Source organism: Nyctibius grandis, chromosome 12, assembly GCF_013368605.1.
Source record: "Nyctibius grandis isolate bNycGra1 chromosome 12, bNycGra1.pri, whole genome shotgun sequence".
Classification (NCBI taxonomy): domain Eukaryota; kingdom Metazoa; phylum Chordata; class Aves; order Nyctibiiformes; family Nyctibiidae; genus Nyctibius; species Nyctibius grandis.
The window spans coordinates 12,483,605-12,500,986 of record NC_090669.1 but is presented as its reverse complement, the minus strand read 5'-3'; the positions used below and the strand labels follow the sequence as shown (position 1 = coordinate 12,500,986).

The following is a 17,382-nucleotide window of genomic DNA, read 5'->3' as shown; positions in this document are numbered from 1 at the left end:
TGCTATTACCGATTAATATGGGAGCTGTGGGACATGCTGCACACATTCCAGAGCTTGCTATAGTGCTTTTATGTGTGGGACATAAAATATTGCTTGTTTTCCCCCCAATATAGGTGTTTTTCCAAAGTAAAAGCAGAACATCTGCTATTGACAGATTCAGTATGTAACTCTAAGAAGCATGAATTGAGACCAGTGTTTGAGCGGAACACTGTTATTATATAGTGACCTAGAAATTATACTTACCTGCTTAACCGTTGTAATTCTTTTTGTGCTCCTTTTTGAGGAAAAGAGCTTTCTAATGAGTATTTGTCAGCAGTCTTACACTACAAGAAGACTTTCAGGGATTTCTGTGTATGAACATTTCCTTTGTTACAGTTTTTTCTGTACTAGCATAGAGCCCTTCTCTCCAAGGAAGAATTTTATTTGCAGAGAGAAATAGAGCAAAGGTTACCAGTTGCAAGTTTTCTGTGTCTTTGGGTTTTTTGGTAGCTCTTGATAGTATCTCTTAAATGTCTAATTGAGGCACTGCCTCTTGCGGTAGAATTTATAGAAAACCTAAAGTGCTTTCCATCTTTTGGGAATGCCTGTGGTGGGAATAGCTGAGCAGGAGCAGCGAGACTGTATATTTGAGGTAGGTGAAATGGGTAGTTCAGAGCTTGGCTTTTATTAGGGAGAACTGTGAGAGTCTCCTCAGTACTTTATTTCTGATTTTGTAAGTCCAACGGTCTGTATGTTGCTCGTAGTTACTCTCCTTCTGCATAATCTGTGTGTAGTACTGGCAAGTCCAGTACCATATACCCAGCATCCTGTGTCTAGCATCATGCATGTGGACTACTGGTCTGTCCCTCTGCTAGATGTGGCTTCAGTTACAGCCCTGGCTACCTTTTCCAGTCAAATCTTACTCTGGACTATATCAAAAGGAGCAAGGAGTCTGAGTTTATGTGTATGAAGGTACTTCTGTCTTTCAAAGGATAAAACAGGAATCTAGAGAAATGTGGAAAGGCAGTAACATTAAGGTAGTCAGAACATTGCTGGAGGCTGCCTGTGGTACCAGCAAGCCCATTAGTACTGTTTTGTTTTAAATCTAGCTTGATGCCTTTTACTATTCTTGTTTGAGATAGGGAAATTCCTCTTGGATATATAGGTGATTACATTTTTTTTTTTTTTTTTGGACAAAGTCAGGAACATCTGCTGGTATCTTGTAAAGCCTCCTGTGTTGTTCTTCCTAGCAGTTCTCGACACCCTCTTGTTTGGTTAATGCTTTGCCATCTGCTAACTTGATGATATTGTAATGAGGAGGGAGTTTATTGGTGAACCTCTGACAGCGTTAAAACATTGCTTTTGTATCCCGTTTCCTCCTTCGGCTCTACGAGCTTTGCTGATGTATTTCTATTCATCTGCTTTAATTTTTGCCAAGGTTTTTATTCTTTGTATGCAGTCTCACTGAAACGTTTACTCTGCTTAAGCTCATTCTAGCAAGGGCTGAGAAATGAGTTGTTAACTGTGTAGAACTTCAATTGCTGAAGACTAAGCTTGTCCAATTTACTCCTTGTGCATGTGTTTCCCCTCATGTAAGTGAGGAAAAACTCGATGTAACTCATGCAGTGACTTGCTGTCGGTAAACGTGTGCATGCCTCAGTGCCCTGTACAGGCACTATGTGCTGGCTAATGTAGGCATTTAGTTTGCTTAGTAGAGACTATTTGCTCAAGACAAAGTGAATTTGCCATAAAGTGGTGTTTTAGATCTGTTACTCTGAATGTGAAAGTTAGGGTGGAATGGAGGAAGCAATACTGTTGTATCCCCATAAAGCAGAAAGCTTTACTGTGAAGTTTGCTAGTTTTAGCTTTTCTGTCTCTCTGCATCAAGAATCTTCCTCTTCTGATTTTGTGATATGAGCTCGGGTAGTTTTTAATACATTTTAGGCAGTAATACTTGTAGGATCTTTTAAGAGAACACTGTACCCTGAACGTTATTGTGTAGAAAACCTCTTGCTTTAGACTTCATCATGAATAGCGTCTTTGATATTTGCCTATTTTGTTACTGTGCCATCTATGTTAATTCCTGCTTTTAATTACTGCTTGTAAGAACATCACTTTCTGGTAACTGCCAGGAGCTGTGGATCTGAAAGACAGTAAGTGGTGGACAGGACTTGTGGATCTGTATTTTAATTGCAGGAGATAGTCTTTAGTATGGCATGTCTTGCTTTGTGTTGGTACTTGCTGTCTTCCTCCCTGACATACTAAGAGATCCTCAAAATGGTTGTTGACTTTCATTTAGAGATTTGTACTGATCCTTTTTAAAAATGCATTAAATGAATGCCAATGGTTTTTTTGGCTAATACCAGATTCAGTGCGTAGAAATTGCAGATGACTTTCACTATTTGGCCCTAATATATGTTCGTTGATAGCATGTGTGGTCACACAGCCTGGAGTACTGCTTTATTGTCTGTGCCATGTGGTATTAACTTAGTTTACAGGAGAATGATTACCTCACATTGGAGCTTAGGATACACCTATTGCTTGCTTTTATATGTAACAGTGCAGTAAGGCACCCTTCTTTCAGAATAGCTTCAAAACACAAGGCCAGATGTGAAGACTTAAGGAATTCTTTGAAATCATTCAAATCTTAAAGGTTTGTTATAAATTGTGTAGGTGTAAAGCAACAGAAATGATGTAATGTATTTGTAATGTAATTTTTGTAATGTATAAGTGAACATAAAACCTGTAATACTTATGAGGGTGCTGCTGGTTCTCATGTGTCTGCCTATTCTGACAAGCTGATCAAAAAAGAACTTAGCTAATGGGAAGCTCTGAACGATCCCAGGTGAATGACAGGACAAGCTTAAGGCAAAGAATTAGTACACAAAAAAGAAAGCAAAACTGGCAGTTACAATTCAAACAGCTTCTGCTAGTAGGTGGAAACGGTGCAACTGCCATTTCTGCATTTATTGAGGTAAATGTTCAATAAAGTATTTTCATTATGTATTTGAGAGAAACAAAAGATATGTGAAGCATCACAAAGTGATGGTGATTAACTAGTTTCTATTCCCTCAGTAAACCTAGAGAAAGTTAAGTAGCTCTGAAGAGTCATGTTTTTATCCAGATATTTTAGAAGAGCTGACCAAGGGCTTCTCCAAGCTGTGGTAAGAATTTGAGTAGGGAAGAGAGAGAGGATGCTGTTAGCAAAATCTACCAGCAGGATATACAACAATATCAGATGTCTGAAAATGAAAGCATCTAGAAATCAAACTAAAAATTAAATACATGTGCTTATTCTGATCTCTCCTGCCTTTTATAATCTGTGAATCACTTGCAGATATGTTAGGAAATGTAAGGTATGTAAAAGTAGCACTGAAATTAAGACAACCCTTATGGAGGGACCTTGTCAGTGGACTTTTTCTTAGACTGAATGTCTGTTAGCGAACTGGTGCAGAACTGGCTGATGCAACGAACGGTGTGGCTTCTTGGTGTTAACAGGGTGCAGAAAGCTAAAGCTTTTTGATTAATCTGTGTTGTGGGGAGGGAGGAATCCTGTGCAATTTTTAGAGGAAACGATGAAGTCAGCTTGCCACACTTCAAGAAGCTTTGGGACCTCCTGCTGTTGACTTGCTAAAGGTGCTCGGGTCATTTCTGAGGTGTATATGTACATCTCTATTTGAGTGCGTGTCTGTAATTATTTAGTAACAAAACATAGAAAATGTTTTGAAATTAATCCCAGCTAGAATTCTCGAATTTTTGTAATGAACGTACCTTTAAGAGTATTTTTTTCCAACAGGAATAGTTTTACATTCTAGGCTATGCAGTGAGAAAAGTAATCTTGAATTAGGAACTCCAGCTGAAATGCTGAAGAAAAACTAAATTGGACCTCTTCAGGAAAAGCTGAATTTCATTTTAGAGCTGATCCAGTGTAAAAACTAAAAGCTGAAAATCTGTATTAGAAGCATGAAAAAATGCAAATGCAAAGCAACCAGGAGGAAAAAGTTGTTTTATATATAGAGAGAGAAGATTGTCTGGAAGAATGTTTAGATGCAAATGAAAACATATACATATGAATGTATATCAGCAGTTAGGTTAGATGCATTTCTTTCAGGAGTAGCTATCAGCTGTTATAAATTCTGCTCACAGTTTTTCTTTGGCATTGTGATTTAGATCCATCTCACTTATACCTCTCTTTTGAGTGCAGTTCTGAAAACTAGAACACACTTTTATCATGTTGGTATTACAAGGCTCTTGCTCCGGAGTCCTTTAGAATACAAAGAGATGTTGCTTAATGGAATTCTTACGGTAATGTCAAATTTGTACAAATCTCTTAAGATCTGCTGTTACGAATTTGTGTGCAATGTGATGGACAACAGCTTTAAAATGGTTTTAGACAATGAGACCAAGTTTTTATTGGGTTTAAAGTGGAAACACAATACGGTTAATAAAATATTGAAAAAAGTTGAGGTTTGAATTTTTTCCAACTGTATAAAAGCTTTAAAATATATGTTTTGGAGTATTTATACATAGGCTGTCAGAGCTGTTCATCTTACTATCCAACTTAGTGATAGATAAACAGAGGAGTCAGTATTACATTCCTGTTCGAAGGATCACATTGAAGTAGAGCCAGTCATAATACTGTGGTCTTTGAAAGCTGGTGGCGAAACATGCACTGACATGATTAGCTTGTGATTTGGTGAAGCATCTTGGTTTTTAAACATGCCATCACGTACCACTGTGAATTTAGTTAAACCAAATGGAAAAGTTTATTCTAAACTTGGAAGTTTTCACTAAGCCGATCGACTGACTGGGATTCCTGGCTACTAGTTTTTAATACTGCGCTCCCTTACTCTTTTGCTGGTGGTGTTTGTGTTTGATTGGTGTATAAGAGAAATGAAGTACAGCTAACGTGGGGTATTACTTTACTGTCTGACTTAACATTTCACACTGTATTTTTATAGTGAAAGTATTGTTGCTGCTCTTCCTTCTCTTTTTCCCATTGCTACCTCAGTAGAATTTTGTTTATTATAAAGTTGTCACTTGTTATGGTTGAAAGGTGAATCTTCAATATTTGGTGTTTTAATAAAACCTTAGCTGTTGAAATGAGACAGTGCCTCAGAATTCGAATCTTCTCTTAAAAATGTAGCTTCACATCTTTAGGCTGTGTTCAGTGTTTCCCAATTGCTATGAAAATCTTGAGAGTAAGAAACCAGGTAGGTGAACTAGGTTGGGTAGAAGAACACGGAAGAGGGAAGACTACATAGGAAGCATGAGCAGAATGTCAGCAGCTTTGATGTTTAACCCAAAATAACTCAAGATTTTTACTGGACCAGAAACTGTGATGAATTTTAAGTGGTGAACTAGAGTCAGTCTCTTGTTTAAGGGATCTTTTGGTGACAAAAAATGAAGACTGTATTCTTGTAAATAAATAGAAGTGCTGGACTCACATTTTCTTTCTAATCATCACAAACTGTGAGATGCCAGATTTTTGCCTAGCCACCTGGGCATCCGTACTTGGGCACAATGCAGTTCCGTGAGTTTGGAGTTGCTTATTTCCATTATAAGATAAAACGATGACTCCTACTATTCTGGAAGCTAACTACTGACATTTCCAATGAACACTAGTATTTGTGTGGCTGGAGTTATAAAACTGTAGGGAAAGGATATGGAGCCTTTTTAGGGCTGAAGTGCATTTTTCTCTGTAGGTTTTTGCTAATTTATGTTGCCAATGAATCTAAACATTTTTGCACATTCTTCCCCACCTCCCCCCTCAAAAAAAAAGCCTGTATATATTAGGCCATTGCTTCTGTTCACATCTGTTTACAAAAGTTTGGGGTTTTTTGAAAGGTAAGGAGAGACATGATTCAATAATATCTGGGATCATATCTTCCACTTGGGTAATCCTTCTAATTAATTTATGACTTGCTGTGGGTTTTTTTTGCATGTAGTCTCTGCAGTGATTAATCAGAATTTTGAAACTGGCAGCCCGTAACAGCGTTACAGAAGACAAAACCAAACCTAAAAATTGTAACCAATTAACTCATTCTACCTGCCTGAGAGTCATTTGCAGAGAGGAGTACTCCTAATCTCTGTGAAGTATTGGATGTGCTTGAAATTATCATAACTGGATGTAACTCTGATTTTCATGATGCCGATGAGCATTCTGTGGAAGGTACCGTTTCCTGTGACAGTGATGGTCAGTGCTAGACTGTAGCCTGTTTTGCATTTAAATTGGATAAAAATGAATCCTGAGCCCTGTATCTGCTAAGGAACTCTGCACTGGTACTTTTTTACAGTACGATGTTGGTGCATAATAATCTTTCATAGATCCCTGCTAAACTGGGAAAAAGATTGAAAAGACTGGAGAGAATACGGAAAGGTCTCAGTGAGGATCATCTTTGCTCCTCTTTCTCCCTGAGCTTTTGTTTTGCCTTCTATACTGCTTTTCTGTGGTTGGACTCGATGATCCCAGAGGTCTCTTCCAACCTGATTGATTCTGTGATTCTATATGTGACAGCACAGAATTTTTCCACTCTAATGTAGACTTCCATGTGCACTTTTCCCTTCCACCTGTGTGGTTCTACAATAGGGTAGGTCTTTGCAGAAATCTTCCCAGTGGGAGAGGTGGCTTCATCACTGAAGCATTGTGGCTCCTGTGGGATGGGTAGTGGATGGTAGTTTGTGGGAAGTATATGTGAATTTATTTTACCATCTAGTCAGAGGTGCTAAATGGCTGAAGAAAAGAAGTGAGGCAGAGCCTTGAATGCTTCAGAGAGGAACTGAGAAGTCTGGCTCTCTGCTTCGTGCTAAAAGTCTTGTCGACTTCTGAGCAAGGTAGCAAGAACAAGATGAGCAAGGAAGTACACATCTGGGAAACATGGCAGCTTGTCATTAGGTGTGATGGAGTTAAAAGTATCTGGAAGGTGACCTAGTTTAATAACTGAGAGAGAGGACAGAGAATTGTGGGAAGCTGCTCTTTTCTTTCTCTCAAAGTAGAGAAAAAATCCTCATCCTTGAAAGGATGATGAGCTGTTTTTGTTCCTCAAAAGAGTGATAGTATACATAAGAAGAGATGTTGGAGAGATTACAGGTGGAATCGAATCAATAATGGATTAATATTAACTATAACCAAAGAATTAAATTAGCAGCAGTGGGCTGTAGACCACACAATTCTAGGAGGCAACTAACAAAAAAAAAGGTTGAATAACAGCTTGTGAAAAGACAGACATTTTCTTATTGACATGTTGGAAAATGAGACGTACTATTACTTAAACTGCATTCAGTGAAGTGAATAAAATCCAGCACGTTTGTGGGCATACTTTTAAAAAATATTTACTTTACAAGAAACAGTTATTTGATTCAAACAATGCAGCTTACTGTAAATGGTGCTTTGGAGGTATTGCTCTGAAGAGCATATATTACCATAAATTACCGTTAGCCATAAATTAGCTGGTTTTACAGTTGGGGTTCTTCTGATACCAGATGAATTGGTTGAAACTGTAAAAGAGGACAAAAATGGAAAGTGCTAAATCTGTTCGTGATGTTTCTGGAATATTAAAGTCCTTGAATGTGTGAGGAATGAAGGAGGGGAAAAGGAGATGCCTGTAGGAGAAACAGAGTATGCAAAGGTTGGAGGTAAGGGAACTATAAAATACAGGGTATAGAAAGAGAAGAGGATGTAGTGATTTTTTTTTTTTAATTATATGTGAAATTATACAGGAAGAGAAGATAAATGATAATTGCTTTGAAATCTCCAACAGTGATGGGAAGAGTCCACAAAAGGACCATTGCAAAAGGAAAGATATTGAGATATTTTTGTGTTACTTTTGAGTAGTACTTTCACAGATAAATAAATTTTTTAAAATCTGTGATTTACTGCTTGAGAACACCATAAACATTTTCATGTTGTTGTTCATGTCTCAGCCCAGTACTGTTCGGAGCATAAAGGGATGTAAAATGAAAAACGGGTGCACAGATGGAAAAAATCACGTAAATCAGAGCCCTAGCCACCTGGTACTGCGGGCAGCTACAGCAATGCCTTTGTTGTGGAGCACCTCCTAAAGGTGCTGAGCTGCTTGTCCCACCGCTTCTGCTGTTCCTCACTGCCAAGGGTTAGACATGTTCTTCGGCCTCCAGCTTAATTTCTTCTTTCCCCAGTTGGTCTTGTGCGCTTGTCGTCTAATGTTTAAACAGCTGAAGGTTCGGTCCTGCACACACCTCTTGCTTTCCTGCTGTCTCTCAGGAAGCAAAACGCGCAGGATCCTCCAGCCTCCGGCTCTTCCAACCATATTTTTTTCTCCTGTTTTCTGTACTCTGTGGAAGGATGTAAGCTGAGTGTGGTTTGTTGTTTTTTTTTTTTTTTTCTTTTGAGATTACATTTTCAGAATTACACTGAATATATTTATTTCAGTTTGGAGGGATGGAGATTGTAATCAGAGACTAAAATCTTGTGAATAACCAGCTGCTACCATAAAATGAAGGAATGAGCAGTGGTACAGGGTCGGTGGGGGAGCTCTGGAGCACTGATCCACACCAGCATCTGCCGTGACTGACTGCAACTGCAAGCAGATCTTTCACAGGACTCCCATGTTCTTCTTGCATTTAGAAAAAAGTCTCTGGTTGGGTGTGGGGAGAAAAGAGCAGAAGCGATTTTGTTCTGGACATGGACATGTAAAGTTGCACAACCTGTTGGGTTAAAGGAGTGGACCTCTGGTGTCCTGAGGAATAGAGGCGGCGGAGACCATGTCTTAATAGCCCTAAGTCTGCTTCATGTTCACATCAGAGGGGTTACCAGTGTAGAAAATGAATGGTTTTTTTCATTCTTTGAATATAACACAGGGCAAACCAGTCTTTTGCTATTTCCACATCCTACCAGCATCTGGTGAGTTGGAAAGTTGTATGTAAGTGGCATGGCAAAAGTCTTTAACAAAACTGTTTTGTGTAGCGTGAATGGGTGAAAAAACCCCCTCTAATTCAGGAGGAGTCCGTGAAATCTAAGTATCAAGCATGGACTGGATTAAAGCACACTGATTTTTGTAGCTGTGGCAACTTTCTGTGTAATCTTCTATTTTGAGAAGTGAAGTAAAGGGTAAGATTATTAAAACATTCCTCATATCTGATTCTATTGTTGTGACAGTAGAGGACATCACTTCTTTGTCTGTGGCCTTATTAAATATAACAGTAAAGCTAAAACCAAATGTTTCTTTTGTTGTTTTCCAAAGGATTCATCCCCCTGAATTCTTCAAGAAAAAATACAGTGTGGATGAAGTCCACTATGTGAATGAGGTGAGTTGTCTGTGTCTCTGAATATTTTTCTGTGAATACAAAATCAATATGTGGCAATGATTTTACTTAATTTTAGTCCTCTGCTTACTGGATATCTCCTGACTTGGTGGGACCTTTTTTCCCCCCAAGTTACTGGAAAGTGTCCTTCATTCTTGGAAATCACTTGTAATTTTTTTTTTTTTTTAAAGGCTGCCATTTTGAGTTGAACACTAAGGTCTTAATCCAAAGACAGTCTCATAAACATATTGTATGCATCATGAGACCTGTCAGTCTGTGCCTTTATCCAACAGAAACATGTTGCTAAATACACTTTTTGCAATGCCTTGGAGATTTGAGGAGATTACTGTCAGGGAGGTTGCATGTCCTAGCTCTGACGTGGGAGCCTACATTTATTTTATGCCTCCGAAGAGCTGTGAGGAAATGCTGCCTGCCTTACTCTTAGTTTATGTTGAATCATTCTAATATCTGAATAAGCAAATATATTCATATTTTTAAATGCAAGTGTGACTTGCTTAGTTAGGTTTCTCATTTCATTTCTGAGCAGATGTTTGTATGCTTATGCACCTGGCCAGCTATCTTTTCTTTGGTAGGAATGCTCAGCAGGGTGAGGGCAGTATTCCTGCCAAGCTCTGTGGGTGATTTTCATGGCGAGCAGCTTGAAAAGAAAGACTCTGATACTTCTGTCCCTGAAGAGCACTAACTCTGACTCACTAGACCAAAAATTTTGCTCTCATCAGCTGTGAGGATGTTTCATTTCATTTTCATAATGAATCCAGCTATGAAGTGAAGTTTGATCCTGAATTTCAGTAGCTGGGGGTGGAGGAAGCTGTGGAGAGGTTGCTTTTTGATGTGTGTGAGTTGGAGTCGTGTAGAGTGCAGGCGCTCCAATGGTGAAAATTGCAAGTGGAAAATACATGTTTTATTTTAAAAAAATCACATTTATTTTGAGTCCCATTAGTTGTTTTGGGTCACTTTCCATCAACAAATGCCTTTATTGCAATTTTATTCTCTGCTTCCTTAATGCTTAAAAAACTCATTGATGGGAAAAAGAGCTCTTTATGTGGACCAGTAAATTGTTCCAGCTGTTTTCCACCTGGACTACATGGATTGAAGGTAGAAGCTGTTGAAGCTTGCAACAAAACTGTTCAGCTTTCAAAGGTTCTGTCTATAATTTTTGCCTGGTTTGCCAAGGAATTGATTTTCCACCATCAGGACACTAGGGGCCTTATTTACAGGATAGTTTTATGTCAACAAATGACCAACCTGTGTGAGTGTGTAATCCTGATATTTCATGGGGAGAAAAAAAAATGTAATGTGGAATTGATATTTTTATACCTCACTGCCATATGCTTTCTTTTATTAATGTTATTAGCGTGCTATTAAACTGATTTAAAGTTGGTGGAACTGTGCTCCATGGAATTACGTCATCTGTTCATTGCCTCAAGGAACGTGTAATTCAGTGCCCACCTTTCTGCAGCTGCTCTGACAGCCCAGTTCTCTACAAGCCCAATGATTTTGTTCTCAGTTTGTAATTGTTTGAAAGATACTGAAGGAGCCTAATAGAAGTATTAGTCAGTAAAAGATGACCCAGTGAGAATAACAGTAAACATTCATTACTAAGTCTTTAGCACATTGTAACATAATAATATTAATGCATGTGTGTTTTATATGCAGTAGTGCATTGAGGATACAAAGTACCCTGTTATTCCTTATTTCAGTGACATTACAGCTTTTTTGGCTTGTATTTCTTCTGTCTTCCAAATGATGACCATAGACTTAATCTTAAGTTATAGTTGGTATTTACGTCTTTAAAGGACACCACCAACTTAAGCACTGCGTTTCTATGTAAATATTTTGCGATCTGCTGACTCTTGTTGCAAGTACCAGGTAATACTACAATGTTGAAAGATACCAGGAGCATTTTTTGGTCTTTGCAGCTTGTTTACTTTGTGTATAGCAAATGTTGATGAAATTGGTATCAATGTGCTTAAAAGGAAGAAAAAGAGAAAAATAACAGCAATCTAAAACTTCTTTTTAGATATGCAGTGTCTTGGCTTCAAAGAAACCTGCTGTGCTTCTTACTTTGGTGAGTCATATTATTCTGAAGAGTAATTACTCATTTTCTTCAATAAGGAGATCAGTTTATTCAGTATTTCTTTGTACTGTCATTCTCTATCTTTTCCTCCCCATGTTTGCCAAATTTGAAGCTACCTGTGTATAGTCGTCTAGTCTTCTTGCTCCTCCATGATCTCAAGATTTGTAACCTCTGGCCTTCCAGTCTGTATTCTCTGTGCCAAAAGCTTTATCTGTTTTCTGGTAAAACATGACAAGCCTATCTAATGTCAACCATGCTATCTTCCAGCCTATGTACAATTACTCTAAACCCCATTTTTCTCTTCTACTGCTCTGGTCATGTCATGAGCATGTTTGGGCCTTTGTGTGGGAATCCTGCAAGGATTCAGGGAATGCTTTTTCTGCATGGAGTGGGTTGGTAAGAACAACTTCTGGGAGGAGGAGTGGTATCGCACACCTGCCAAGTGTTTTGAATGGTGCTTGCTTGTTTCTCTGGAAGAAGGATGAGTGAATGGATGTAAATCCTGCAAGTTTCTCCTTCCCCATCACCTCTCCCCCAGCTTCTTTCCTTGACAGGTGTTTTGTAAACCTCTCACTATTAAGAGTATCTGATTTCTTATCTTGAATCTGTGTCATAGAATCATAGAACGGTTTGGGTTGGAGGGGACCTCAAAGATCATCATCTAGTTGCAACCGCCCTGCCATGGGCAGGGACACCTTCCACTAGACCATGTTGCTCAAAGCCCCATCCAACCTGGCCTTGAACACTTCTAGGGAGGGGGCATCCACAACTGTATAAGAAATGATTTGCTGACTCTGAGCTTTCCCTTACAGCAAATGCAGTGGTAGCTCCTGGATTTCTTGTTTTCCCATGACGATTGCCAGACAGAAGTCTTACAAAAAAATCCCTCCTTAAGCAGTCACATGGCATGAGATCTGATTTCTTTATCCAATAAGAACAGAGGCCCTAAATAGTTTTCAGTCTTTCTTCCACTTATATTTGTATACACACACATACATGTATAGAAGATGACCCTTTAGCTTTTTTCATGTTCTTTAAGAGAAATGAGTGGGAAGGGGAATATTTGACCATCTTGTGCTTCTTACCGTTCATTTCTGCACATCAATATGTTGATTAGTTGTAACTCTGTGGCCATCCTGTTGTAATCAGGAATTTTCACCTAATTCCTGGCTGAGAGGATGGGGCTGTGATGCTTTCACATTCGTCCCACTGCCATGAAGAAGTATACAAAGAAGGGAAGAGCACTTTTTCTGCTGGCTGAATGGAAACTTGGTCCTCTCCTCCCGTGGTCTCATTCCAGATACAGAACTGTAATGCTGCTCCACAGGGTTCCCGAGGCACATGTCAGAAGTGTTCATCTGCTGTGTAGCAGTCAAAATACTTTTGCTCATGCCACTTGCTTGAATGGAAAGCTGTAGGGGAGTGGCATGCAAATTTAAGTAGTAAGTATTGCCAAGGCAGTGTGTAATAATTTATTTTAAAATGAAATTACTGTAGAAGAAACCTTGCCCGTTTGTTATTCCCTTGCGCTTTATTGTTATATAGGTCTCCTAGCTCTTTCTCAAGACATAAGGGAATCAGAAATCAAAGTTTGTCATCTTCCTAAGCAGCACATCCTAACCCTAGTTCTATGCTGGTCTCTTATGAAACAAATAATTTCTTATATTGGTCTGCACTTGAACAAACAGTCTGGGTTTTTTTATTTATAGTGATTCAAGTAAACTTATGTGTACTGCAGTCAGGTTCTCCCCATTATTTAAATTTTAAATACTTGTGTTTGGCTCACAATCATGGTCCTTTTAATCTTTTCCCTCCCAGCGTGGTGTTAATACTGATAGCGGAAATATCTCCAAAGAAGCTTCGTTTGAGGGAATCAGCCAGTAAGTGACAAGGCTTTTTTATACATTAATTGTTGTATGGTTATGTTGAATTCATTTTATATTTCACATTAAATGATGTTTTTTCCTAGTGACAGGATGTTGAATGGCAGATCAAATGTATTGGTATTTCTTCAGAAATAAAATGTTTCACATTTTTCCAGTGACTTGAAATACAGTGGCGATTTTTTTTTTTTGTAAATCTCTTTTGTATCTAAGGTCATCCAGTGTTTCTCTTTCTCTGTGTTTGCTTCAAGTATCTAAACCAAACAAACAGACCCATCCCCTTACCTCCATTTCCCCTTTTGGGATTGGACTATTTGGTTTTCAAATTTCAGAAAAATGAATCTTTAAGAGTAGCTTCTTAGTGACTTCCTTGTACAGTATTAACGTAGGTATTAGGGTTCTGGTATGCACAATCTTCTGAAAAGACGTTGTATTACAACTGTAAAATAAAAGATCACCTTTCTGCCTAGATGTGATCCTTTAGAGTCCCTTGATGTTATCTTTTTATGAAGTTTGGCTGCTAGTGGGTTGAAAATGTGCTCCTGCATGCAGTATTTTGAAAAGGCAGTAAATAAAAATACATCACAGCCAGCTCTGGAATGTGAGGATGATGGCCTCAATTTTGAATGAAATACAACTGTCTATTCTGTTATGATATCCTAAAATGAGATAATTTTCCATTTTAGCTCAAGTGTATGGCAAAAAAGAAACAAAGCCTCCCATTAAAAAGCTTGTTAAAATAAACACTTACTCTGAGATGTTGAGTAGATGGCCTTTTTTATGATCCTTGACTCCCAGTCACCCCACTGTGTTTTTCTCCATCCACCTCTGTTGACAGCATATTAATTATGCAGTGATGATCGTAATGCACAGAATTTGCTGCAAGTCTGGGCACTTCTTTGTGTAGTCCAAGAGCATGCTTTCTGCTGGGATCATCTTTTCTCTGTGTCATGTGAACTGAAATCTGGAATCTGATTCTATAATTACTTTGTTCTCCTCTCTGCCATCTAAATGGAAACGTAATGATTCTGTCAGGGTATTGGGGACCAAGGTGGCAGACATTTAGATATCTTTTGCTGCCCAGTGAGTTAAATATAAACTATTCCAGAATATAAGCAAGCTGTTTTTAATGAATATTTGTTGTCCTCTCTGCTTGTTACAGCAGTATGATGTTCTGTTGCTTTCACCAAGTAGATGCTCAGTTATCTTATGCTCTCCAGGTACAGGTGGACTCCAAAATATGTGTGGAGCGATATCTTCAGTTTTATCTGAGACACCTCCACATGAAATATAAAATTATTAAATCCAGCAGTAATTCATTATGGGAATGATGTACAAAGGTCTGTTTGAAGTACCAAAAAGCCCTTTTTCCCCTCTAAATTTCACTACACGCTAGGGTTTAATTAGTAACACATTCTGTTACTAGTCAACATTAAGGTAGGAAGCCACTCCATTTAGCACTTGATTTGAGATTTTAATAGCATGTCTCCTGCAACACTTAAAGGGATTAATGATGTTTTATTGCTGGCTTCCCGGTTTGCGGTAAGCATGCTGTCGGTGTGCTCTGGGAGGAGTGCTTCTCCATTCTTTAGGGGTGATTTCCAGCAGTTCAGCAGATACTTCTCTTCTGAGACACGGAATATGCTCATCCCTGTCTACCCTTAAGCACCAAGTTGTTCATTTTGCTGCCTTTGACAGATCTGGTTGGTGGCTCGTGGCACGGAAGGGCGTGCATTGATTTTGTTGTTGGATGTGCTGGAGATCCAGTCCCCTTTTCTGACAGATACAGTGCCCTCAAACCACTCGTCACTCCAGCCTTCCCTTGATCTCCCAAACTCCTGCTTTTGTCTTCTCTGTGGCTGTCACGTCTCTCGTGAGAGCGTGCTTGGTCTGTGTGCCGGCGGTAGGCATGCGGAGAGTGATCGCTGCTAATTGGGGGTGCAGAGGAGGGAGGGAGCTTCCTTTTAAACTCTGCTTTCCTCAGATTTTTGTAACTACGTATAAATCAGCCCATTTTATATTTATTTTCGACACAGACCCAAACCAATTTCAGCATTCCTGCTTTCCTGCCTCTCCACCTCTGCTGTATCAAATGTTTCCTTTATAGAAACACATATATTTCAGATGTATTGATTTCTTCTGAGGACTAAAGCCATGGAGTTTGTACCAAGCAATGTGTTCCTTCAGACCGCCCTCCCTCCCGTCTGCCCATGACTGCGCCTTGCCGGCTGTGTCCTCTGTCCTCTGCTCGGCTGGGCTCTGCCCTAGCTATGATGTTGTGTTTTATTCCTGGGTTCTTGTTTGTTTCCATTTTCTGGCTACCTGGCCAAGATGTATTTGCTTGCTAGGGCCCTTTTGTGTTCCTTCTGCTCCCATTTGTCTTTTTTTCTCGTAGACTGACTGTGCCCTGGTGCGTGGTTCTTTCCACCGCCCCTCCCCACCCCCAGGGGATAATAATAGAAATCATGTATCATTTCCTGAAAAAACTGGATCCTGCTCTCTTTGCAGGCTGTTTGCTCCTGTGAGGAGCTGCCTTTTTCTTGTCGTAATGCTGTTGCTTCCCTGCCTTACTTTTTGAACCTTTTGAACTTCTTCTGAAACATAATTACCTAAAGGATTTGATGAATTTTTGCACTGTAATAAACAGTCATTTGAGACAAAGTGACTGCTGTGGTCATGGGTTATTTCTATGCTCACTGTGAGTATCACCCCTAAGTTATTTTTGTTGTGCTAGAAATGATCAAACTTGATTTTATGCTGATAATAGACCGTAGTCTCCATTAATGTATGTATAGCTCTGTCATATAGCAAAGTATGCTGTACTAAAAAAAAGGTTGTATGTTGCTGCAGTCTGTAAAAATGGAGATGGTGGTACCTGGGAAATGGCCCTGCTCAGCGGTGGGTGGTACCGTGGTGCAGTGGAGGGAGCAGTCTGGGACAGGGGCTTAGGAGACCTGGGCGATTTTCTAATGTTGCTCCTGGTAACTCCCCTCAGGTCAGCTTTGATGACAGCTGTTACGAATCCTACAGAAATTACTTGCTCTCACTTGCTTCAGATGGCTTAAATGTAGAAGGCAGATTTCTAAAGTAGTTCTAATGCATTCTTTTCTAGAAATAGTATTTCTGTTTGCTAATAGAGGCTAGTTCTGTAGTTTGGGTTTTTTTTCCCCTAATTCATGGACCCATTTTTCAGACTGGAAAATGTGCAGAAATTTTTTAAATCTTATCATGTGGCGATTATGTAGCACTTGTAAAAATGCTTTGAGATGATATGACTCACCATACACCATGGATTTTGAACCTGTATGGATGAACAGTAATGTGTCATATACTTTGAAACACTGTTGAGTAGATCTTTGCTCACTCTGGTGTTTTTTTTTTTTCATCCGTGGAATCAATTGATGTAAACGATGGACAGTTTAAGCAATTGTACATAATGTTTAAAGTTTTTCAGTGAATTCCTTTCCCTCAGAACTGCACTTGTTGGGTATGACAGTGAAGACCATCTACATGTCCTCTTCCCTATTGTGTAGCAACGTCAATCGTTAGGAGAAAGACTTTCCATGTTGGACAAGAGTAGAAAATTCTAACATTGTGTATGAATATATTTTAGATTTTTATCACCATATGCACACAAAGTGTATTTGTTAAACTGACAAAAAAGGGTCTTGTTATACAGTGGTATTATACAGGACGTGTAGATTTCTAGCTTGTTTTTTAAAACTAATGAAATTTTCTCGCATGTTAAAGGACAACTGAGTATTAAATCAATTTGGACATGCCTTTCAGTGTAGTATTTCTTAGTTCTGTGTTGATTAAATGGGAGCATTAATACGTCACAGATTGCAACTGTAGCAAAATGTCAATTTGTTTTCTTCCTCAAGACCACATAACTCATCATCTAAGTATTGTCAATTTGCAAATTGCAGGAGAATGTAGAATTGGATTGCTCTACATGATCCTCTTAACATTAGGGCAGTCCGTGGTTTTTAAAAGTTGTTTATTGTTTAGCAGGATCAAAACTTCGCTGGGAGGACAAGGTAGGGTGATTTTATGTAGGACTTTGTGCTACATGAACTAAACACCATTTATGTACTCCTGTTGGTGATGACAAGCTCTTCCCCTTGAGATTGTTATTTA

General features: G+C 39.0%; 1 protein-coding gene across 2 annotated transcripts in view; it reads left to right on the top strand.

Moving 5' to 3' along the window:
- The window catches only part of PEPD (peptidase D), a 141,008-nt gene that overhangs the window by 13,505 nt on the left and 110,121 nt on the right, over positions 1–17,382 (top strand). For both annotated transcript variants that reach the window (XM_068411668.1, XM_068411670.1), the window contains exons 4-6: positions 9,201–9,264; positions 11,303–11,350; positions 13,178–13,239. In XM_068411668.1, the coding sequence (XP_068267769.1) occupies positions 9,201–9,264; positions 11,303–11,350; positions 13,178–13,239 (174 nt within the window). The remainder of the gene's footprint in view (positions 1–9,200; positions 9,265–11,302; positions 11,351–13,177; positions 13,240–17,382) is intronic.